General features: G+C 44.9%; 2 protein-coding genes across 2 annotated transcripts; both read left to right on the top strand.

Moving 5' to 3' along the window:
- The first annotated feature begins 17,992 nt into the window (after positions 1–17,992).
- LOC115099791 lies at positions 17,993–19,786 on the top strand. The gene has a single exon (XM_029617639.1). It carries the CDS (start codon positions 17,993–17,995, stop codon positions 19,784–19,786), a length of 1,794 nt encoding a protein of 597 aa, XP_029473499.1.
- A 99-nt stretch (positions 19,787–19,885) lies between these two features.
- On the top strand, positions 19,886–23,350 carry LOC115099790. The gene has a single exon (XM_029617638.1). It carries the CDS (start codon positions 19,886–19,888, stop codon positions 23,348–23,350), a length of 3,465 nt encoding a protein of 1,154 aa, XP_029473498.1.
- The last annotated feature ends 1,938 nt before the right edge of the window (positions 23,351–25,288 follow it).

Genomic DNA, 25,288 nt, shown 5'->3' with positions numbered 1-25,288 from the left:
TGATTTGCTAAGTTTGATACTTCATTTTCCATTCTGAAAAAAAGTCTTCCTAACCAAGTGTTTCTTCAAATGACAGAAAATGAGCGCCGATTCTTCAGGTTTTGAATGTAAATGAAGACAATCTAAGACAAGTCGAGGTATCCTCCATGTTTGAAGGGGGAAGTACAAGGTGTTCGTAGGGTCTTCCTCAAAAGGAATAAAGCTCAAGATGAAAGCAAGAAACAAAGGAAATACAGTAAATAGCAAGCTGGAGAGGTGGGGTCAGGTGGCTCCTAACCTAAGTTACAGGTTAACTCCCGTGGTGCCAGAGGGGAAATGAAGAGTTTTGAATGGCTCCTGTGATAATCCTGCAGGCTGAGGATTTGAAGGCTGGCTCCTGTAATTCTTGGGGGTGACGACTGGCTCCTGCAGTGCTCAGGGAGTAGTTGGTTGATACCAGCAGGTTTCGTCTGTCATTTATTTACTCCTAAAGGCAATGGAGTAAAGTTTCCAAAGGAGTTACGTGCGTAAAAGTAGCATATATTGTAGCACCTTTCAAAAGCCCATTTGTGTGTGTAAAGCCCTTATGTTTCAGGCACGTAAATCCTTTTGGAAATTACCTCCAATCTGTGTTACCCTAAAAGGTTATGCTAGTGTTTCCCACCTCTCTCCTGGAGGCCCACCTATCCAATTGGGTTTTCAGGCTTGCCAGAGAGAATATGTATTTATTTATGTCTTATATTTTTATACCACCCATTCAGTCAGACTCAGGGTGGTGTGCAAATAAAAACAGTGAGGACCTTATTCAGAAGCATTTAGACAAAAACCTCAGCTATCTAGCTAAATTAATATTTCAGCTAGAATTTAGTTGTCTAAGTTAATGGTGTTCTGGGGTGTAACTGGGAGGAGTTGAATTACCTGGTTAAGTTATACTCTAACTCCGATATTCAAAGTTAGCTTGCTAACTTAGGGGTTGATTTTAAAAGCCCGGCCTGTGCAAATCCCGGGAGATACACACATGCCTGGGCCACGTGCTCGCCAGGCGCATTTTCCAAGCAGCCCGGCCACACGGGTATCTTCCGGTTCAAGAGGAAGTGCCAGACTTTTAAAAAGGGGAGGGCCGGGGTGGGATCTGGGCAGGGCAGCGGTGGGGTCTGGTGAAGCGCGCGCCGGCAGCCAGCCAGCACGGAAACTTACTTCTGTTCGGAGGAGCAGATAAGTTGTAAAACAAAAATTTAGGGTAGGTAGGTGGAGTTTACGGGTCAGGGAGGAGAGGAGAGGGAAAAAGGGAGAAAGGCTAGATAGGGGGTTAGGGAAGTTCCCTCCCAGTCCGCTCCTTTATTGTAGCGAATTGGGAGGGAACTAGGGAAAGGGCTGATTGCGTCGGCGAGCGTGTCAAAAAAAATTCCCTCCCTTGCATGCATGAGTCAGCACCCACGTGCACATGCGCGCGCCAATATAAAATCGAGCGCACATGTGCACGAAGTTAGCCAATTTTAATTATAACACATAAAACATACCTGAGACACTGCATCTCCAATGTGTGAACATCTATCTCATACAAATTCATTACAGATATTCTAAAAATCTGACTGGTTGAGAATCACTGGGTTACAGCACCAGAGTAGGATTACCTATTATTCCATGTGGACCTACTCTGTGGAAGACTGTTAGGATACGCCTCTATGCTCATTCATCTTCCAGACAGGACTGGTGCAAGTATATTAGGTGCCCTAGGTGAAACTTACAGCCTGCCGCCCCCCTTGCCCTCCCTGGGTTGCACCCTCCCCACACACAATTAAAAAATTATGTATTAATGATAATTTTATATGAAAAACATCAAAGTACAGTCTTCTGAGATAAAATATCATTTATAGCATTTATTTTATATTTACATGTACTGCTATGGTGCCAACCAGAAAACCCTGCAGAAAAAAGTAAAAAGGACACGTGGAATTGGTATAAGGCCTATTGTAATAAACTGTGGTACAATTTTGATATAATAAACCACCCATAGCAAAACAGCACTAATTGCCATTAATCAAAACAGTAACAACTCTAACTATGAAAAGCAATACTGCAAATATTACACCAGGCCCTAAAACACTAATATACCTTCTGTTAGTAAAATAGAGCAAGCCAGTCTGCTATAGATCCCTACACAGAAGCTACAGGCTAGCAGAATACCTCACCTCGATCACATATGCAGAACACAGCCAAATGCAGAATAAACACTCACCAAATACAGAATAAAGACACCATACACTATAATACATTAGGAACGTGTAGACAAAAACTGAACTGGAAACCACATGAAGCCAGACTCTGTATGCAGCGCATCAACTGGAAAAACAGAAACATCACCATTTCTCATAAAACAAACTGTCACAGGGTGTAAGTCCTTGGACTGTGATGTTCTTGATACTGCCCAGAACATGGGAAAGGACTGGGCCCATGTTGACAGCAGGCAGACAATGCTACTGGTGAGAACCGAAGGAAGCTTCACTTTCATCAACCTCTTCCCCCACAGGTTGAGCTCTTGGGTTCTGAGGCTGACAGAACTTAGGCAGAAGTCCAGCAGGAAGAGCGGGCCTGGATTAAAGCAGGCAATGTCACATGGTGTCAGTAGTCAGGCAAGGGTTGAGGCAGGCAGGAGGTCAGGGCAGACAGTGTCCAGATGGAGTTGGAAATCAGTCTAGAGGTCAAGGCAAGCGGTGGACAGGTAAGTCGAAACCCAGGCAAAGGTCAAGCACGAGGGATCAAGCAGAGGAATGGGAAGGCAGAGACAGGGATGAGGAGACAAGACAAGACAGGTCAAGGAAACAAGGCAAGACCGGACAAGGTAAGAGAACAAGAGATAAGACAAGGCTTGGACCAGGACTTGGGGCAAGGCTAGGACTGGAGCAAGAACATGGAAGGACTAGAGCAAGATCTGTGCAACGACTGGAGCAAGATGAAAGCGAGGAGTGAAGTAAAAAGCACTGAACGGCAGGAAGACCTGTTGCTGAGACGCTGGCATGATAGATGGCTGGGGTTTAAATTCCCAGCTGTCAAGGACATCATTTTGAAGCACTGCAGCCAAGCTCCTGCTATAGAGCCCTTAAGTATAGGAAAGGTGTGCACTAACTAGGGATGTGAATCGTGTCCTCGATCGTCTTAACGATCGATTTCGGCTGGGAGGGGGAGGGAATCGTATTGTTGCCGTTTGGGGGGGTAAAATATCGTGAAAAATCGTGAAAAATCGTGAAAAATCTAAAAATCGAAAAATCGCAAAACCGGCACATTAAAACCCCCTAAAACCCACCCCCGACCCTTTAAATTAAATCCCCCACCCTCCCGAACCCCCCCCAAATGACTTAAATAACCTGCGGGTCCAGCGGCGGTCCGGAACGGCAGCGGTCCGGAACGGGCTCCTGCTCCTCAATCTTGTTGTCTTCAGCCGGCGCCATTTTCCAAAATGGCGGCGAAAAATGGCGGCGGCCATAGACGAACACGATTGGACGGCAGGAGGTCCTTCCGGACCCCCGCTGGACTTTTGGCAAGTCTCGTGGGGGTCAGGAGGCCCCCCACAAGCTGGCCAAAAGTTCCTGGAGGTCCAGCGGGGGTCAGGGAGCGATTTCCCGCCGCGAATCGTTTTCGTACGGAAAATGGCGCCGGCAGGAGATCGACTGCAGGAGGTCGTTCAGCGAGGCTCCGGAACCCTCGCTGAACGACCTCCTGCAGTCGATCTCCTGCCGGCGCCATTTTCCGTACGAAAACGATTCGCGGCGGGAAATCGCTCCCTGACCCCCGCTGGACCTCCAGGAACTTTTGGCCAGCTTGTGGGGGGCCTCCTGACCCCCACGAGACTTGCCAAAAGTCCAGCGGGGGTCCGGAAGGACCTCCTGCCGTCCAATCGTGTTCGTCTATGGCCGCCGCCATTTTTCGCCGCCATTTTGGAAAATGGCGCCGGCTGAAGACAACAAGATTGAGGAGCAGGAGCCCATTCCGGACCGCTGCCGTTCCGGACCGCCGCTGGACCCGCAGGTTATTTAACTCATTTGGGGGGGGGTTCGGGAGGGTGGGGGATTTAATTTAAAGGGTCGGGGGTGGGTTTTAGTGTGCCGGCTCACGATTCTAACGATTTATAACGATAAATCGTTAGAATCTCTATTGTATTGTGTTCCATAACGGTTTAAGACGATATTAAAATTATCGGACGATAATTTTAATCGTCCTAAAACGATTCACATCCCTAGCACTAACATGCCTAAGCAGGCAGTATGGCACCAGTGACGTCCTACTGCAAAGAGCTGGTACATCAGGGATGAGTGAGGGCGGCTGTGGTATGGCCCCGCAGTTGACCAAACATTACACAAACAAAATGAAGAAATATACATCATCAATAGAGTAAAACCATACTAATAAAATGAATACATATTTCAAAACAGTTGACAAACAGAACATCCAGTAATTTAAAAGTCATACACATTTTCCAAAAACCAATGAACTATTTAAAAACAGCAGACGCATCAAACAGTACTAAATTAAAATTAATACAAATGAAAATATCCTGCTGTCCATACCTGGAATCTTATTTCCAGATGCCCTGAGATTGTTGTGAATTAGCATGGGGAGAAGAAAAGGGTTGTTGCTCACAAACTTTCTCCTATCTCTCATATTATATATATATATATATATATATATATATATACACACACATGTATACTCTCACACACACAGACATGCCCTGTCTTCTATACATACACATACAGACGATCCCTCTCTCATACATACAGATATGCTCTCAGATACACATACATACTCTCTCATACAGACACACAGACAGATATGTTCTCTCTCTCTGTCATGGTGGTGAGCCTTTGGCCTGTGGTGTGATTGATGCAGCCTAGCAGGTGAACCTACTAGCCCCATGCCATAATCAGGTAGACTTGCTCTTTCTAGAATTGGTACTGGGGCTTCATCAAGGTTGAGCCCTTGGGTTCCAGGGGCCAGTAGGGTTTAGGCGAGAGTCTTGAAGAAGTGGTCAGAGGAAGTCAACTGGCAGGTAGAGGTCATGGCAGGCAGTGAGCAACCGGGGTCGAAGTCCAGGGGCAGGTGGCAAGGTCGAGGTTGAGGATGAGGTCAGGGCAGGCAGCGGTCAGGCAGTATGGAGGTCCAAGCTAAGGTCAGGGCAGGCAGCAATCCAGCCGAATAGTCAGGGTCCAAGGCCAGAGTCAAAGCCAGGAATCAGTCAGAGAAGATAGATGAGACAAGAAAAAGACACTGGGGGACCAAGGCGCAGCAGGGACCAGGAGGACAAGGCAGGACAACAAAGAGGCAAAAGGCACAGAGAGAAGTAGCAACACACACTGCAACACAAGAGGACTGTTATTGAGGCAAGGTATGGAAGGCAGCTGGGGTTTAAATACCCAGCCACTTGACGTTATCACCAGGCATGAGCAGGCCAGTTTCCCACTGTGGGGCTCTCAAGAGCTGGTAGACCAATGAGAAACTGAGGGAAAGGCAGCATGGTGGCAGCACGCTGGGGAGAGTGCGGGCAGGCACAGGACATCCCACGGCTGGCCAAAGCATTACACTCATACATACACATACAGACATGCTCTATCATACATGTACACAAATAGACATGATCTCTCTCGCATGCATGTATACCCAGACATGCCCTCTTATACAAACATGGCCATGCTCTTACTCGTTGGAAGCACAAGGCCAACAGCAGCAGCCCCCCCGGCCCTCAGTACTTTTCCTGTTTCTTCAGGCCTGCCTCCTGCTGCTAACGCTCGTGGCCTGTGCTGCTCCTCTTCCTGTGGCTCAGCAGGGACCGGGGCTGATGTTACCCCTTCAAGAGTAAGCAGGGGCTGCGCTGCTTGGCTGCTGCTGCTGCTTCTCCTCCTGCTCTTCACTGCCGTACTGCCTTTTCTTCTCCCACCTCTATTGGCGACAGCATGGTCACTCCTTTTTCCTGCCCACACAGGACCATGCCATGGCACTTTCAGGCCGCGTGGCTGGGAAGGAGAGGCCATGCCTCAACCTCTCATTTTGCCTTCAGTAGTCCAGTGAGGGAGTACTATAATGTTTTTGGGCCTGCCCAATTCTTACCTTCATGCTCTTCAAACACCAAACTCTGCAGCTCGGCTAATTACAGGATCTTCCCTGTGTAACCTGCCTTAGCCAAACTGCAGTAGTTGCTGGTTGTCTGGCGGGCGAAATTTAAAACTCTGATTTGGATCTTTAAAGCCTTTCATGAACTTGCCCCGCCTTGTTTAAATTCTTCAATTTGGAAATACCAACCAGTTCATAGTCTTCATTTTCCCTTTCAACAGTTACTAGAAATCCCACCCCTTAAAACAGGCATGGCTTGTCAAGTCTCGTAAGCGGATCTTTTAATATTGCAGGCTCTGCTCTGTGGAACAGTCTCATTGAGCAAATCAGAGCAGAGGGGGGAGGGGGATCTACTCTGTTTCAGAGAACTGCTGAATCGCTTCTTTACTCTGGCCATTCCTGAATGATCTGGCCTGCCTAGACATCTGCATTTGAGCTCTGTCATTTTATATTTTTATAATGCAAGAATTGTGATGTTGCATACCATACTGTTTTGTTGATTGGTTTTGTTTGATTGTTGATTTTATTGTGTATGACCTATTGTAGTCTGCTGAGATTTGAGGATCAATGGAATATACATTTGTTACATAAATAATAAATACATAAATGCTGTTGCTGCCCCTCCAACCGGTGGCGCTCTAGGCAGCTGCCTACTTTGCCTAGTGCTTCCACCAGCCCTGCTTCCAGACCCAGTAGCAGAATGGGTTCTAATTTTCAGCATTATAAGTGACTATTCAAGACGTTAAAAGGTGACAGCAGCGTACAGAATAAGAGCATGGATATCAGTTCTCAGATAATTGCAAAATCTTGGACTAATTAATGTGATTCTTTAGTGATTATTCATTATTTAACCAATGTTTTACCAAGAATATTTAGACCATACTCTTCAGTGGAGGTTATTTTATGGTGCTGTTTAAAAATAAACTCACAGTGGCACTTGCTTTGAGTCCAGAAATGTGATTGTTTTTATGATATTCTGCATCCTAATCTATTTCACTTATAATCATGCCAGCTCTTGTCTAGCACATGCCTGCTGGAAGTGGCACTACAGCTTTTTCTGGCACATAACCTAGTGTTTTCCCCACACCTGCGCTACTCTAACAAAATGCTTTCGGTTTAGGAGCTTCCAGGAGCTAAGATTTTTGTTTTTGCTGGAGTTTATTTATTAAATTTGCCTTGCCTTTCAAATACTGTTTCAACATGAACTGTACAATTTGGCTATTTTCTGAACCTGCAGGGCTTCTTCTGACATTCATTACTTCAGAAGTGAAGTGCGATGAAACTGCTCATCACTAAGTGAAGGGGGCAAATGAGTCAGGATGAGGCGACTGGGAATGGCAGGGATTATCACGGGGCTTTTGTGGGTCCCTGTTAATCACAGTCTGCTATCAATGTGTAAAAAAAAAAAAGGCAGGTGAGGGCTGCAGAGATGGCATCACATGGAAAGAGAAGTGAAATGTTTGTACGCTACTTTTGAACGCCATGTGATGACAGATGCATGCAGATAAGTTACTAAAAATAAATTCCTTTATACATGTAACACCAGAGATTTGGACTCTGATAAAGAAATACACATTCCCTTTAACACTGCATCTTCATTTTCTGCTTACAACCCTGCACTATCCCTTCAGTTTTAGGGGCAAGAAGACACTATTTTATTTCTATGGCTCTGTTTTAGTGGCAAGAATGTGCTGAATATCAAGCCTAGCAGAGTTCTTGATTCTTGGTGCCCTTGACTGGGTGAACAGAAACTGGACAGGGTTAATGAACAGGAGCACTCCTAGTGCTTAGAGTAGCGGGTTATAAACCAAGGTTTGACTCCCACTCATGCTCCTGGTGAACTTGGAGCAAGTCACTTCATCCTACATTACCTCAGGTATATCCTTAGGGCCTGTTTTACTAGGTTTTTTTTCTCATTCTGCGTCTATGGGAAAAATGCTTACTTATTTTTATTTATTTATTCACTTTTGTATACTGGTCTTCGTGGGAACATATCGGTTTACATCAATACAAGAAAAACGTAACATAATCAAATTAACAAACATTCGTAAAATATATAAATCATTACATTTATACTACATCTATGTAAAATTAACTCATTAGCTAAAAGTATAGTTACGAGCAAAATAAAATGTAGTAAAATAAGTGAATAACTCAGTTAAAACAAATAATGTAAAACAAGGTAAAATAAAATGAACTCAAGTAAGAAATCAGAAATATAAAGAGAAGAAACCAGGGGCTGGGTCTGTTTAGGCTGAAGCCTGGTTGAAAGCTTGCTCAAATAGCCTTGTCTTCAATTTTTTCTTAAATGATTGTGTGTGAATCTAGCCTTAATGTCTAGAGGTAATGTGTTCCATATTTTCGGACCAGCTAGAGAAAGAGCTCTATCTCGAACTGTATCGTGTGCTAATTTTGGTGAAGGGATGGATAATAATGCTTTTCCAGAAGATCTTAAATTTCGTTGTGGGGTGTGAATATGTAAGGCCGCATTTAGTGGCTTAACAAGGTGCTGAGCTTGGGGACAGGGAAATACCTACAGTATCTGAATGTAACTTCCCTTCAGCTACTAATGAAAAGGCTTGAACTAAGTCTAAAATAAAGAAATAAGACAAAGTATAGAATATTAAGAGAAGAGCCCCAGGGTGGAGCTAACCTCTGATTATGTAAGGAGAGGCCAGCCTTTATATGATCACAGGTCCTTGAGGCAGAGCTCTTGGAAAAGGGCAGTTCCACAGCTCTTAAAAGGCATGCTAGGCTGGGAGTACACTTTTTATGGTTAAAGCACTAGGAAAAACGATATCTTGCAGTTTAGGAAAAGAAAGAAGGGACATGAAAGCCAAGAGCCTGTTCATTCTCTGATTACATTCAGGCTGATACAGTAAAACCTGCAGGAGAGCCGGCGCTCCGAGGCAAACGCCCACTCTCCCGATGTGTGCACAGGTCACTCTCCTGTGCGCGTGATTTAGTATGCAAATGAGGGCCCACGGTAAAAAGAGGCGCTAGGGACACTAGCACGTCCCTAGCGCCTCTTTTTTGACAGGAGCGGTGGCTGTCAGCGGGTTTGACAGCCAACGCTCAATTTTGCCGGCATCTGTTCTCAAACCTGCTGACAGCCACAGGTTCAGAAAATGGACGCTGGCATAACTGAGTGTCCATCTTCTGACCCGCGAGCCGATTTTACATTTTTTTTTTAATTTTAAATTTTTTTAAAATTTTGGGGCCTCCGACTTAATATCGCTATGATATTAAGTCAGAGGGTGTACAGAAAAGCAGTTTTTTTCTGCTTTTCTGTACACTTCCCTGGCGCTAGCAGAAATTAATGCCAGCCTTTGGGCAGGCGTTAATTTTTGAAAGTAAAATGTGCGGCTTCGCTGCACATTTTGCTTTCTGGATCACACGGGAATAACTAATAGGGCCATCAACATGCATTTGCATGTTGTGGGCACTATTAATTTTGGGGGGGTTGGCCGCGCATTTTCTACACGCTATTACCCCTTAATGTATAAGGGGTAAAGCTGGCGCATCAAAAATGCTCGGCCAAACCCGGGCTAACAGTGCGCTCCACCGGAGCGCACTCCACCAGAGCGCACTGTACTGTATCGGCCCGATAGAAACTGTGAATAAAACTGGGACTTATGTTTGCAAGCTATTGTTAATATTTTTTTGTGAAAAAACATTTAAACTCACTTTCTTTTTTTCCTTATCACTCCCGCTACACACCCAGTATCACAAATTCACCCCATCTCTCTACCCCTCACCCAGTCATTTTCCCTCACACCTCATCTCTTGACCTCACCCTTCCATTTTCAGAAGACTCCCCTCCTTTCAAAATCTTCTCCTTCCCCTTTCAAAAGACCTTCCACTCATAATCAAAGCCCTCTCCTGAATCCTGGCTGGAAAGAGCTACTCGTGCCTCCTTGCGGCAGCTGCAGCACTGAAGAATGAAGGTCTTCATGATTTGACCCATGCAAGCTATGGGAGTACCATGGGCTTCAAATTGGAAAGACCTTCATTCTTCAGTAGATGCAGCTTCCACCAGAAGGAGTACGAGTAGCTACCCCCCCAGCCAAAACTTAGGGATGGGAATTTGATTGGGGATGTGGGAGTCTTCTGCAGGGGGATGGGTGGTCAAGAGATCTGCTGGGAATAGGAGATGACATCAGGGTGTAGGTTTGTGATGGGGGGGGGGGGGTTGGGAATGTGAAGAGATTGGGTGGGGGGGGGGGCAGGAAAGGCCCTGCGTGTGAATGGCCCTCCTGCTATTAGGTATGGGACTGCAGGCACCACAAGGGAAAGCTGAACACAAATATCCCACCCTGCAATAGAATTCCTGTGGGATCACCAGTACACATTTAACATTAAACATAGAAATGACGGCAGAAAAGGACCCAATGGTCTATCCAGTCTGCCCAGCAAGCTTATGACCATGCCATGCAGATCACTCCCATACTTAGTTTCCCAGACCATCAAAGTCAGGGCTCTTGTTGGTTGCTGTCTGAATCCAATTCTCTGTTAGCACTTGTCGTTGAAGCAGAGAGCAATGTTGGAGTTGCATCAAACGTTCAAAAGTATCAGGCTTATTGGTTAAGAGTAGTAACAGCCGCATCAGCAAGCTAACCCCACGCTTATTTGTTTTCCCAGACCATAAAATTCAATACCCTTGTTGGTTGCTGTCTGAATCTAATTCCCCCTTTCCTCTTTTTCCCCTGCCACTAAAGCAGAGAGCAATAATGGAGTTGCATCAACAGTATGAAAGCTTATTGGTTAAGGGTAGAAACTGCCACCCTTAGGGAAGGAAACTCTAGCACAAAATAAATCCCCACACACTTAAATCTCCTTCCCCACCTGATCCAAAATTAAAACAACAACCTAATCACCAGATCCCATACTAAAGTCATCCCCCCTCATCGCTTGCAACTCTCACACCCGCCCCCACCCATGCCAAGCCACCAAGACACTCCCTTACTTCCTACTGGTTGGGCATCCAGTGCTGATCTGGTTTGAATGTGCTTCAAAGTTTAAAGGGCCACCAAGGATTATAAGCTCGGTAATATACCAGGCCAAAAGAAGGTAAGGAATAGTCCTTCTGTCATGGGACATTTTGGGGAGGGGGTGAATTACTTTTATTTTGGATCAGGTGGGAGAGGGGACTGTGGGTGGAGTGTGACTTTAGAATGGGACTGGGTTGTGGAAGGGAGAAATCAGAGAGAGAGTCATTTTATTGGATTGGGGTGGGGGAATTGGCGTGTGAGGGTGTGGGGGGGCAGATTTAGCAGGGAACATTATGTTGTTGGGGGAAAGCAGAGGACATGCATCTGATGTGGTCCTCTTGATAAAACTGGCTGGCAGTGGGCACAGTTATACTGCTACTCACAGGCAGAGGAGGGATGAAGAAAGGGATTTAACAGCCAGACCAATGAGAACAACCATTACCACTGATAAGCACTTAAAGCAGTGGTTCTCAACCCTGTCCTGGGGACCCCCCCAGCCAGTCGGGTTTTCAGGATATCCACAATGAATATGCATGAGAGAAAATTTGCATACACTGCCTCCATAACATGCAAATTTTCTCTCATGCATATTCATTGTGGATATCCTGAAAACCCGACTGGCTGGTGGGCCCCCAGGACAGGGTTGAGAACCACTGACTTAAAAAAGTCAAATGTCATTAAATGCTAGAAGCTCAGTGGATATCGCTATAATACCATAATGGTTCCAGCACTTATTCAGTAGAACCTAATCTCCTGGACCACGAGACTGTTAAACCATATTGTTCGGCATTCTCTAATATGGGTGTATTTTGTATTTCCATGGAGATTTAATGATTTCATTCATTTGTGCATCAAACCACCTCTGGGAATTGAATAACAAACTACCATAACTGGCAAACCCTACACATCCTGCTGGATGAAACTGCTGCAAGAATCACTCATTTCATTGTAGATTTTGATGGTCAAACGTCTTGTTGCCCAGATGGCTAACCTGCCATGAAAATGTATTGCATCCATTAACACTATACTCCTAGCTCTAAAACAATAGTTGCGATAATTATTATAATTTCATTTACAGCATACACATTTTCACACCAATAGTATTTGCTTAAATATTTTGACTGTAAAAGTATTGTTAACAGAGTCTAAATGATTCAGAATGCATATATAGTGCCATCAGATTATATTCCCACTGAATATTTTATGTGTGAATGAGCTGTAGATCTGAATCCAGAAGGGAAGCATGCTTTGCAGCAGCCATGTGCGGCAGTTATGTTTCAGGGCTCAGCCTCAGCCATGTGCTGCACAAAAGAACAGTCCTGTGTGCTCCCAGGAAAGAGTGATCATATAGTTACACAGCCAATTTATCCAGGGGATTCTGAGTCGCAGCAGTCATCCTTCCTTTCATGTCCAACAATGGCGTTAAAGAAAACACTTACCAGAAGGTTATTTTTTACCCCACAGTTTTAACTCTTAAATTCCAGATTGGGGGTTGGGTGGGGGAGGGGAAGGGAACCACTACAGTATGTGTGAACAGATGTGTGATACAAAGAGATTAAAATAAACAGCACTACAAGAAAGTGGATCTAAAAGGATAAAGATCGGTGTCTAGAAGTAAAAGTGATGGTAACTGAGGTTGGCTCACTGTTTTTCTAATACCGTTCAAACAGAAATGCTTTTGAAAATCAGAACTGTGTTTCAGCAGCATAATGAGTCTATCTATTAATCGCTAGTCATCACCAATATATGTGTTACAGAAATATCATAAATGTAGGAAACAAATGGTGGGTGCGCTAACGCGGTACCTTGAGTCTTCATGCGTACTCATGACATCACAAATGACATGACATTTTCTACAGCTCCAGGACAGCCATTGCTTAACATTCTGAGCAATGAGCAGCTCTGGGAGCCCAGTCCTGCTGTTCCTGAACACTAAGATGTAACAATTTTTTGTTGGGTGACTATAAGATTCTTTTTTACAATTATATGTAATTTTAATGATTTTATGATTAGTATTAGATAAGACTTTTTAGACTTTAGTTTGTTATATGGTTATGATATGTAATTTTATGTAATTTTATGTGACCATGTTTTAATTGTACTGTTTTTAATTGTAAACCATACTGAAGTTATGATGAAAATCAGTTAATCAAAATAAATATTACCATTACCGCTACCAATTATCTAAATATGGTTTTGTAGTTGAGATGTTGGGACCACATTGATCCTCACTTTGGAGATCATTCCAGTAAACATTTGAAAGTGCATTTGAAGGAAAGTCAAATAAAAATTTTACTGTATTTTCTACCCATATTAATAAACAATAAAGTGAAAATATAGGGCTTAGTATATTTTAACTGTGTTCCATGCCAGTGTATCCCAATCCTTTCCTGGAGGCTCATCCAACCAGCAGTGTTTTTGGGATATCCATAATGAATATGCATGAGATATATTTGCATACATTGGAGACCCAGGGTATATTAATTGTGGCAATTCTGAAAACCTGACACTGGTTAGGTGTCCCTCCAGGAGTGGGGCTGGGAAACCCAGCTCTGTGCTATATGATATAGCTTAACAAGTCTGTATACTTTCCAGGCATAAACTACCCTCAATTTCATCTATTCAAACAGTCTTAAGGATTAAGTCACAGGTAGGCAACTGCAGTCCTGGAGTGCCATAAGCAGGTCTGATTTTCAGGCCATCTCTTATAAATATGCATGAAATATAGTTCCATACAATGGAGGCAGTGCAAGCAAATATATTTCATACATATTCATTGTGGATATCCTGTAAACTACACCTGTTTGTAGCAATCCAGTTGTGGAGTTGTCTATCCCTGGATTAAGTACCTCTCTTCATGGATGTTTTAAAACTACAAACTTACCTCATAGTTAAGTTTGCACATTATCATACAGTACTAGGGTTGCGCTGAAGGGGCACGACAAAGGGGCACTCCCCTTTGTGCATCCCTTCGTGCATCCCATAGTGTTAGCCTTTCCCCATGTTCTTTTATATCCCTTGTTAACAATCCCCATATTTAAATGTTTAATGTATTTGACAAAGGTAACGCATAAGTTCCTGCAAATTTTGTTTAAATGTAAACCGATGTGATATGTAAAATCGAACACCGGTATATAAAAGCAAATAAATAAATAAATAAAATATTTGAAACATAGACGTTTATGCTAGTTTATATTTTTTTGAAACTAAATAGTAAAAAACATGAAATTTTGTATAATTTTTCTATTCTTTTTTGTGCGCAGTATTTGCAAACAGTGCACATTACTTGAAAATAGTGTGCACTGGTACCCCCATAAAGTGCAAACAGGGGGACTCAGACCCTATCCCACCTATGCCCCCTGCTGCCCCTGGAGGCAGCTGCTTCCACAGTAAAATTATAATTTTTAAAATCAAAACCCCATTCACAGGCCCCAGCCCCCAGCCCTTCCCCTTTGTTAAAAATATGTCTCCCAGGAGCAAAGCCCCCCACTGCCCATTCTAACCCACCCTCCTGACCCCCTAGACTCACCAAATTCTATTTGGTCATCTAGTGGGGGTCTGGAAACAAACCCTCCATTCTCAGATCCGGAGGCTGCCATTTTGAAAAATGGTACCAACTGCTCTTTGACCCTATCATGTGACAGGGGCTACGGAAGCAATTGGATAGCCCCTGACAAACGACAGGGCAAAGAGCAGCCAGTGCCATTTTGGAAAATGGAAACAGCTGAGTCCCAGAGCAGAGGGGTCATTCCCAGGTCCCCACTAGACCACCAAGTAGGATTTGGTGAGACTGAGGGAAGGTTGTGAGGGTAGGCTAGGATGGGAGGTGAAGGTGGGGGGTACACAAAGGGGAGGGGTTAGGGGTTGGAGGCAGGCCTGTAACCGGGGTTTTATTTAAAGAAAAAATATTACTTTTTCTGTGGAAACAGCTTTTTCTGTGGAAACAGCTGCCTCCAGCTGTCTCCGGAGACCCCCCCCCCCCCCCCATTTCATTTGGAAATGTTTTGCTTTTTTAAGTATCAGGAAATAGCGTGTAGTATTTGATAATAGCACCCACTATTTTCCACAAGCAAAAAGATGGACAAAAAGAAATGAAACTATAAAAATGAAAAATACCTTAAACGAAACACTACAGGAAAAATGTTCTGCACACTCCTATAATAGTACAGTGCACAGTTTCAAACCTTTCCACATATTTGTTTCTCTATTGGTGATGAAGTAGTACTCCAGGGTATGACATAGCAATCAAGTTGCGTGCATACTTTAAATACAGGTGTCGGCAACTCCAGTTCTGGAGTGCCACAAACAGGTTTCAGGATATCCTCAACAAATATGCATGTGATATACAGTATTTACATAGAATGGAGGCAGTGCATGAAAACATCCCTTGTACATATTCATTGTGGATATCCTGGAAATCTGACCTGTTTGTGGCACTCCAGGACCAGAGTTTATGGTAACTGAAAAATAATGTAATATTTTGTATTTCACATTGTAAGAGCCTGGGGTGCTGTTGAAGAGAAGGAACACTGAAGCAGGTCAGGCTTAGTGAGCAGAAAGGATTTTTTTCATTCTAGCAGTCCAGTAAAGTTAAAACAGAGCAGCTTATCTTTAGCAATGCAAAGTTACTGGTAATCTGCCCAAAAACCTGTGCTGGTTACACCAAACAGAATATGTCGTCCTAGACTAAGCTAGTCAAGGCAAGGAAATGTCTGTGGAGCTTTTCAGGTATCTTGATGACTTTCTGCTGTTTTGGAAGTCAGTGAAAGCCTGGCTTTTTGACCAGCCCTTTTCACCTTGACGAATCATTGGGGATCTTGTTTAGATCCTGTGTGATTATTGCCATTTAAAATTAACAATTTGTGATTATTGCCTTGCATTTCTTTTACTATTGATGATATTTTAGTATTATTTGCTTTTGCACTTGCCTTTATATAAGTCGGTTTGAGCTCTTAAGAGAAAGTGATCTTTAAAAAAAAACAAGTTGTTTGCATAAATTTAGCTGGTTAGTGTTAGGATTTGTAAGTATGTGGGCCCTTTGGCCGAGGTGAGAGGTGGTACCGCCCAGGGGAGGAGCCCCGCTGAGCCTCACCATCAGGAGGTGGAGTCTCAGCTGCGGGATGATATACAGCAGAGGTAGAGAAGGAGAAAGAGAGGGTGACCCCTAGAGGCGGGCGTCAGAGGGTCAGCGCAGATGCTGATGTCAGACTCAGCTCAGATGACTGGAGTCAGGCAATAGGTGTGGCACTACCCGAGGAGCGGGGGTGCTAGGAAATAGTTACAGTCACTGAAGTTACACTGGATCTGTAGAGCTGGTACACAAGAGGGTTCCTCGGTGGGAGATCACGGTAGAGGTCCGCAGAGCGGGATACACCGGTGAGGGTTCCTCTGGCAATATCTCGGCACAGGTCTGCAGAGCTGGGTAGACCCGGAGATGGTTCTGCTAATGATATCATGGCAATGGTCCGCAGAGCAGGGTACACCAGAGAGGATTCCCATGTAGATATCACAGCAGGGGTCCACAGCGTGGTTACTCACAGTGATTGAAGACAAGTAATAGTTCCTTAGAAAGCCTTGGGAAGCGAGGCAGGCAGGAGTCCAGGTGAGAGGCCCTCCAAGGAGTGGATAGCCAAGAGATGAGGAAGGGCCCCCGAGGAGCGGGTACCCGATAGTCTCACACCACGGAAGCAGGAACCAGGACAATGCTGAAGAGAGAGTAGGTAGATACAGCAAAGTGAACTCTTGCCAAGTCACCGGCTGTCTGGGCTTGAAGGAGTTCAATTTTATGGACTATCGCTGTACGAGAAGATCTGAAGAACTATGTCTAATCATGCTGCAGTGAAACGCACAGCCATCTTGATTTACTAACATTTGCAACGCAAACGAACCCTAACACGAAATGACGTACTTACGCACTAACGTTTAGTGAACGTGACTCCATTTTGGATTCATATTTTGTATTGTATTAATACGAACGCCGTCGCAAATGTCTAACCCGTCAATTAAATGACGAAACAATAGTCTGATCATAAGCTACACCTACTAAAGACCACGCTAGCTATTGCTTGTTCAGCAGTTTGTAAAATGATTGTTCAGCAAAACCAGAACGCATGTGCAAAAGATAAGAATTGTAAAGTGCATAAAAGTTTGCTCCTAAGGGGGCGTGGCATGCAGTTGTACTGAGCCTTTGTCTTAGCTGCATCTTGCTAGCAATAAAAGTCTATCTTTGCGGATCAGTTGTCTGGACCTCCTTACTGATTAAAACAGACGGTTACATTTGGCGAGCTTCAGCCAGGAGGTGCCGGGGACGCTATTTTAGCCCCCCAGCTGGTCCGGTGGTTTGGTGGCGGAGCGATCCCCCAGACTTACTTGGTGAGTGGCCACCGCTGAGTTCAGCGATCAGGTTTCTGAGGGGACCGTTCCACAAGGAACTTCTTGAGACCTCTGGGCTGGTGATTCGAAAAGAAGGCTTTCTTCGCGATCGAGAGAACGTTTCAGGCAAGTATACTTTTATCTGCACGGGAATAAGAACCAGTGGGAACCTGAATTAGAAACCAGATACAGCTAAATTACCAGCCGATCCTGAAAAATGGATCGAGGGGGCGTTGATCAAACCCCACAGCGTGGTTAGTAGGGGCTCCCCCTCCGAAGACCTCGTTACTGAAAACCTGAATTGGAATTTCGGAAATTTTTGAATTTTGGGAATCAGAAAGAAATCTTGGGAATAGGTTTCTTGTTGTGTGAAAGAGAGTGAATGGCCTCGCAGTTCTAGACCGGGCGACCGCGTTCTAGTCGGGGCAAGTGTGACCCTTTTGTGTCTGGCAGATACGGACCCCTTACCTATCTGCTATCCCTTCCCCTCTTTGTCTGTGCCTCTATCCTAAATGGGTGGGGGAGGGTCTACCCCGTTAAAAGTTATGACTGAGCACTTTAGCGAAGTGTTTGACAAACATACCTGTACTAAACCTGGTATGATCCAACGCTGTGCCTATCGGTGGCCGAGCTTGTGCGTCAACTGGCCCCCGAAAGGAACTTTCGATTTTGTTACGGCCTCTAGAGTCCGAATAGTAGTCACAAAAGAAGATCAGCCAGGTTTTCCTGAAGATATCCCATATATTAATGCCTGGATCGAAGTTATTCTCAATCCCCCGTCCTGGGCACAAAAGTTAGTAGAGGGAGCTGCCCTCATCATGGTGGCGCAGATGCAGAAGGCGGGCCACCGGAAGTCACCAAACCGGAAAAGAAAGGAGAAGTCGGCCATATTGGACGCAGACGGCATGACGTCACCGGAGGCGGCCATATTGGTAGTCCAGAAGGACGAAGAAACTACAGAAAAAAAAATTAAACCACTGCCGGCAGCGGAGACCATATTAATTGATAAACCAGAAGTTCTAGCACCGCCGCCTTACATCCCACTTTACCCACCGCTACTTAATCTGCCACCGATTCCTTCTTATGAACAAGCTGAGCCCTTGCCTAGTACTTCACAGGAAACGAAAAGAGAGTTAGAATCGGTAAGGGCAGAGGACGAACCGGAACCTCCTGTCTCAGCCCACACTCGTCGGAGAACACAAGCGGCTGCCAGTCTCCAACTCCCAATCAGAGAAACTGCAACTGTCGTACCTGCGGTCCCAAGTGAGGAAAATGCTTTCCAAACTGCACAGACTATTAGACTATATACCTATGTCCCTTTTTCATCAAGCGATCTTTTTAACTGGAAACAGCTCGGCCCTTCCTACGCTGAAAAACCAGATCAAATGATTGATTTTTTAAACGGAATTTTCTCCTCACATAATCCCAACTGGGCTGACATCCGCCATCTGGCTTCTTTCCTGTTCACCACTGAGCAGCGGAGACAAATACAACAAAACATGGACGAAGCAGCCAGAAGTGGAGCCGGGTCAGACGGTGATCCTGATGCCGCCGCAAGGGAACTTGCTCCGACAACAGACCCTCACTGGGACTACCAAACTTCCAGTGGACGAGACCGCATCGCGGCTTATCAGAGAGCCTTCCTAGAAGCCTTAAGGAAGGGAAAAAGGAAAATTATGAACATGACTAAAATCCAGGATATAGTACAAAAAAAGGACGAAACTCCGGGAGACTTCCTTGAACGATTAATGGATGCGTATCGCAGATACAGCCCTTTTGATCCAGAAGATCAAAAGAACCACCCCATAATAGTCATGAGTTTCGTAGGACAGTCATGCCCCGATATACGCCGAAAAATCCAGAAAACAGAGGGATTTGAAGGAATGAACATCAGCCAGCTCAAAATTATGGCAGACAAAGTCTATGGAAATAGAGAGCTGGAAGATGAGAAAAAGGAGAAAAAAGAAAGTAGCAGAAGGATGAGAGAAAGTGTTAACTTGTTAGCGGCAGCAATGGAAGAAACTAATTTCGGAGAGCAAGCCAGGAAGTATCGAGGATACCCTGGGCAGAGAGGAAGAGGCAACCCGCCACAGAAGGCATGGCAGAGAGGAAGATCAGGAAGGGGCGGATCGTTCAGAGGAGGAAGAGCGCCTATAGGGGTCAATCAATGTGCATATTGTAAACAAGAAGGACATTGGAAGGCTGATTGCCCTGAGAAACCACGGGAGGACGAAGGAGGGAACGGCTCAAAACCCTCAAAATCTCAAGAAACTGAATGGCAAATGGCGTTGGACGAATTGTCAGATGAGTCTAGTGACGATATCGGGCGAAACTCATGACTAAACAAGGAAGCCCTGCCCTCCGATCCGTTGGTGGAAATAAAGGTTGGGTCTAAAACCTTCAAAGGATTACTAGATTCTGGAGCACAACGATCTGTCATGACTATTGCAATCGCTATTCCCACAGCACAAAGCATCTCCATTGTAGGGGCCTCCGGGAAACCACTGGCAGCCCCTATTCTTCAGAATCGACAGGTTCGAGTGGGAGGACAATTAGTATCCCACCGATTCCTCTATGTCCCTGGATGTCCAGTCCCACTAATTGGTAGAGATCTCCTTTGCAAATTAAGGGCCACTCTACAGTTTGAATCAAATGGTGAAATCAAAGCTTCCTTTGCAGACAACCCTGTTTCCCTTATTTGCCCTCTTCAGGAGGAATGGAGACTACATCTTCCCATAGTCGAACGAACCATCGAGCACCGATATGAGGAAGATACCCCTCTCAATGTAAAACGAAGGTACCTGATGGATAGCGTACCTTCAGTATGGTCTGAAAACAATCCAGGAGGACTGGCAACCGAGGCTGACCCAGTCTGGATAGAACTGAAAGAGAATGCACAAGTCATTAACCAAGCCCAATATCCTATTCCCTACGTGGCCAGGCAGGGAATACAAGTACATCTACAAAGACTATTTGACTTGGGTATCCTGCGACAAGTCCGGTCTGCCTGGAACACTCCCTTGTTACCAGTAAAGAAACCTGGTACTAATGACTATCGACCTGTACAAGACCTACGAAAGGTAAATAGCCAAGTGGCGGACTTGGTGGCCCTGGTACCCAACCCTTACTCCATTCTAGCTCAAGTCAACCCCACATCAAAGTGGTACAGTGTAATTGATCTCAAAGATGCTTTCTTCTCCGTTCCGGTAGCAGAAGAATGTCAGAAGATCTTTGCCTTCACATGGGAAAATGCACACACTGGAATAAAACAACAGTACACCTGGACTCGGTTGCCTCAAGGATTCAAACATTCTCCCACGCTTTTCGGGGAACAGCTGGCAAAAGATTTGAAAACTTACCAGAAAAAATATGGGCCAGTAATACAATACGTTGATGACTTACTGTTGTTCAGAGACACATATCTTGACATACAGACATTGTATTCAAAAGGGTACCGGGCAAGCAAAAAGAAAGCCCAAATCTGTGAATTAGAAGTAGAGTACTTGGGTTTCCGAATCCGTGAAGGCACTCGATGCCTTGGAATCTCTCGTACAAATTCGATAAGACATCAGCCTACACCAACCTGCAAAAAAGAACTGCGAGCATTTCTGGGAGCTACTGGATACTGCCGGCTTTGGATTGCTAACTATGCAGTTATTGCCCAGCCCCTATACGACAAGCTGCGGGGTAAAGAAGCAGAATCTCAACCCTTCCAGTGGGAAGGACATGAACTGGTACACTTACAGCAACTAAAAGAAGCCCTGATCTCACCCCCTGCCCTGGGGCTACCTGACGTAACTAAACCATTTCATCTGTTTGTAGATGAGAAAAAAGGAATGGCCATTGGGGTCCTAACTCAAATCTTCGGATCATGGGAAAGACCTGTTGCCTATCTGTCAAAAGGAATGGACAATGTTGCCAAAGGATGGCCGGGTTGTCTTCGAAGCATCGCGGCTGCATGCATACTAATTCCAGAAGCAGTCAAGTTGACATTTGGACAAACTTTGCAAGTAACAACTCCTCATACTATTCAGGGACTGCTCGAAACACATGGACCAAAGTGGATGACCAACTCACGTCTTGTAAAGTACCAAGCCTTACTATGTGAAACTCCTGAAATTCAAATACAAGACAGTAAAAACTTAAACCCAGCCACTCTAATGCCAGCACCTGAACCAGTAAGCCATGATTGTGAAGAAGTCATGGCTACAGTACACTCCAGTCGACCTGACTTAAGAGATCAGCCTTGGCAAGGCGCATGGACCTTATTTACAGATGGAAGTAGTCAGGTAAAGGATGGAGTACGAGTGGCTGGCTATGCAGTAGTAACTGAAGATGATATCATTGAAGCTGGACCCTTGCCTTCAGGAACGTCTGCACAAAAAGCTGAATTAATTGCCCTTACTCGAGCTCTTCAGTTGGCAGAAGGGAAAACTGTAAATATTTATACAGACTCTAAATATGCCTTCTTAACCATCCAAGTACACGGAGCATTGTACAAGGAACGAGGGTTTCTCAATGCCGAAGGAAAACAATTGGCAAATGCGCCAGAGATCCATGAACTGTTAAAGTCCGTATGGCTACCACACAAAGTGGCCGTAATGCATTGCAAAGCACACACTGGAAAATCTGATCCTATCGCAAGGGGAAACCAGAAAGCTGATTCTGCCGCCAAAGCAGGAGCCCAAGATCCTTATCAAACAAAAATGACCATATGTCCCCTCTTGCAGTTTCCAACTGAAGTACCCACCTACTCAGCCGAAGAAAACGACTGGGCAAAAGCTGAAAATTTCCATCAACAGAATGGGTGGTGGATCATATCAGACGGACGGATATGGATACCTGATACTATTGCGTGGACAATAGTAAGAGAAGCACACTGTCATACACACCTGGGACGTGATTCATTGGCAAAACTACTGGCAAAAACATACTATATAAACCGAATCACACAATTGACTAAACATGCAATTAATCAATGTGTTACGTGTGCAAGAAATAATCCTCGTAATGGACCTGGTCCTGCACCGGGACACGTTCTAAGGGGAACTATACCATTTCAAGTCTGTCAAATTGATTTCACCCACATGACCCCTGCACAAGGTTACAAAGCCATGTTGGTAGCAGTATGCACCTACACCGGATGGATTGAAGCTGTGCCTACACGAACAGAAACTGCAAAGGAAGTCGTTTCCCTATTATTGAACCAAATCTTACCACGATATGGCTTACCAAGGCAGATCAACTCAGACAACGGCCCAGCTTTTACCAGCGAAGCAACTCAACACCTCACCAAAATTTTGGGCCTCAAATGGCATCTCCATTGCACATGGAGACCTCAAAGTAGTGGGACTGTTGAACGAGCTAACAGAACTTTAAAAAGTCAATTAGCTAAGCTATGTCAAGAAACAAGAACCAAATGGCCCAAAATGCTACCATTGGCATTGCTTAACATCAGATGCACTCCACGACAATCAGGACTAACCCCTTATGAAATGATGTACGCAAGACCGCCACCGTTGCCCTCTTTCCCCGAATCCTTACAAGTCCAAGGGGAAATGTCACTCAGCAACCAAATGAAAGGACTCTACAATACTGTGGAAGCAATTCGCAAATATACCTGTGAGACAGAGCCATTAATCTTAATCAATCCTATCCATAAATTCCAGGTGGACGACTCTGTGTGGATCAAGGAATGGGACGAATCAGACTTCCTTAAACCTCGATGGAAGGGACCATTCACTGTGCTGTTAACCACACCCACCGCTCTCAAAGTATCCGGTTGTCCCACCTGGATCCACTGGACACGAGTCAAACCAGCCACCGAAACTTGGCAGGTCTCCAAGACCGGTGACAGCACCCTGCGCTTTACTAGAAATACAGCAAAGGTCAACCAACTATAGAAACTAATGCAGTCACAGAAATACTAATAATCTGTTTGTTTCTTTCTTTTCTCGCAGGCATCAAAAGCATATGATCTCAATGCTCTGGAAGTGGGTTATCAGTACCATCCTGGTAACCGCTCTAACTATCATATGCCCTTCTAGCAGCGATTGGAAATGGTTCATCAGCATCATCTATATCATCATTTCTGCTCAACTATGGCTCATCTTTGCCATAATCCGAGAATCCTATGGCTACTAATGATCCTAATAGCTATAGTACCAACATCAGTTCAATCTTCGCTCAGCCAAAACTGTACAGAATGCATCAAGCAAGTCCGCACTACAACTGAAGACGGGTACCAGTTGGTATTCACAATCATTCATCAATCTCAGCCACCACCATTATGTATAAAAAAGCCTGCTTGTGCCTTAAACACCACTCAAGGACAACAGTCTTTCCATCGATGTATCCTTAACGGCAAGCTCATCTGTCATTCGCCTACCACACCCAAGTACTACAATATAACACTCACCACCGGATTGCCAAAAGCTTATACTTCTGACATCGTACCAGCTGGAAAAGGAATTCTATACTACATCAATTCAACAAAGGTCCTAATTGGGGGACCACCCATTGTCTCCATTGACTTTAATGCCTGTGATGCCATCGACAAACATCCAAGTGCAGTACATTGTGGTTCTCCAGCATGGAAGAGAGCCTACACTTTCAATCACAAATATCTCTGCCCTTATGACCGTTCCAGTAATCCCTCCCGGTGGCTACCGTGTGCCGGGGATAAAGAACTTTCCGGATGGAAACTGGTCTGTGACTATACTGGAGGAGGATATTCAGGATGCCCTGGAATGGGTCGACTAAGTAAGGGAGCGGGAAACCTCATTACTCTAGAATGGCCAGTCCGGTCTGAGGGATCCCCATGGCAAGATACTTGGGGTTTTGGAATTGATGGCACAGGAGGAGATCCCATGACATACCTTACCATCACTCAGCGACGAGAAAAGCCGCTCCCTATCATTCATCAAACCACTGTGGTGGGCTATCAGTCCTTCTTCGATGAAATTTCTCAAATCAATGAGGAGTTGAAAAAGCATGCTATCTCCAACCAAGCAAAAAATATGTTCATCAATTTAGCTGAGAACATAGCTTTATCTCTGAAAATACAAAATTGCTTTGTCTGTGGTGGCACCAATATTGGAGAACAATGGCCATGGGAGGCCAGGGAGATTTTTCAAGCTGATTTGAACACTATGAACACATCCACCACGTATAATCGAAATCACAATCCTTATGAATGGGCTCTACAGACGGATGTCATCGGAAGACAATGTTTGTCACGGCACTTCTCCAAGTCGTACAAAGTGCCCGTCGGCAACTCACCATGCACAGGAGTTCTCACAGTTGCCAGCGACACTCAATCGTGGTGGCAAACAGAAAACCAGACCATACCCACACCATTCTGGACTGAGCCTACCTTAAACGCTACATGGAAAGAAGCTGGCCAATTAACCACGTCGTTCATAGCCCCAGACGGCTATTACTTCGTATGTGGACGACGTGCTTATGAACAACTACCTCCTCAATGGTACGGTACCTGCTTCCTAGCTACTATCCGCCCTAGCTTCTTCTTGCTACCAGTCACAGCAGGAGAAACGCTAGGGGTGCCTGTCTATAGTCCAATGAAGCCAAGTAGGCGACGAAGACATAAGGTCTCTATCGGAGACTGGTCCGATCAAGAATGGCCACCCGAACGGATTATCGAATATTATGGTCCAGGAACATGGGCAGAGGATGGCTCTTTTGGATACAGAACGCCTGTATACATGAACAACCGTATCATCAGACTTCAAGCTGTTCTCGAGTTCCTCACCAATGATTCCGCTCTAGCCCTTAACATTCTTGCCAAACAGAATACCAAATTAATTACTGCCGTATACCAG

The sequence above is a fragment of the Rhinatrema bivittatum genome, chromosome 10 (genome assembly GCF_901001135.1).
Source record: "Rhinatrema bivittatum chromosome 10, aRhiBiv1.1, whole genome shotgun sequence".
Taxonomy (NCBI): Eukaryota; Metazoa; Chordata; class Amphibia; order Gymnophiona; family Rhinatrematidae; genus Rhinatrema; species Rhinatrema bivittatum.
The sequence above is the reverse complement of the archived record's forward strand: the minus strand, read 5'-3'. Positions and strand labels throughout refer to the sequence as shown.

Coding starts and splice junctions, on each gene's coding strand:
- LOC115099791 (XM_029617639.1), top strand. CDS start 17,993: ATGACTGAGCACTTTAGCGAAGTGTTTGACAAACATACCTGTACTAAA.
- LOC115099790 (XM_029617638.1), top strand. CDS start 19,886: ATGACTATTGCAATCGCTATTCCCACAGCACAAAGCATCTCCATTGTA.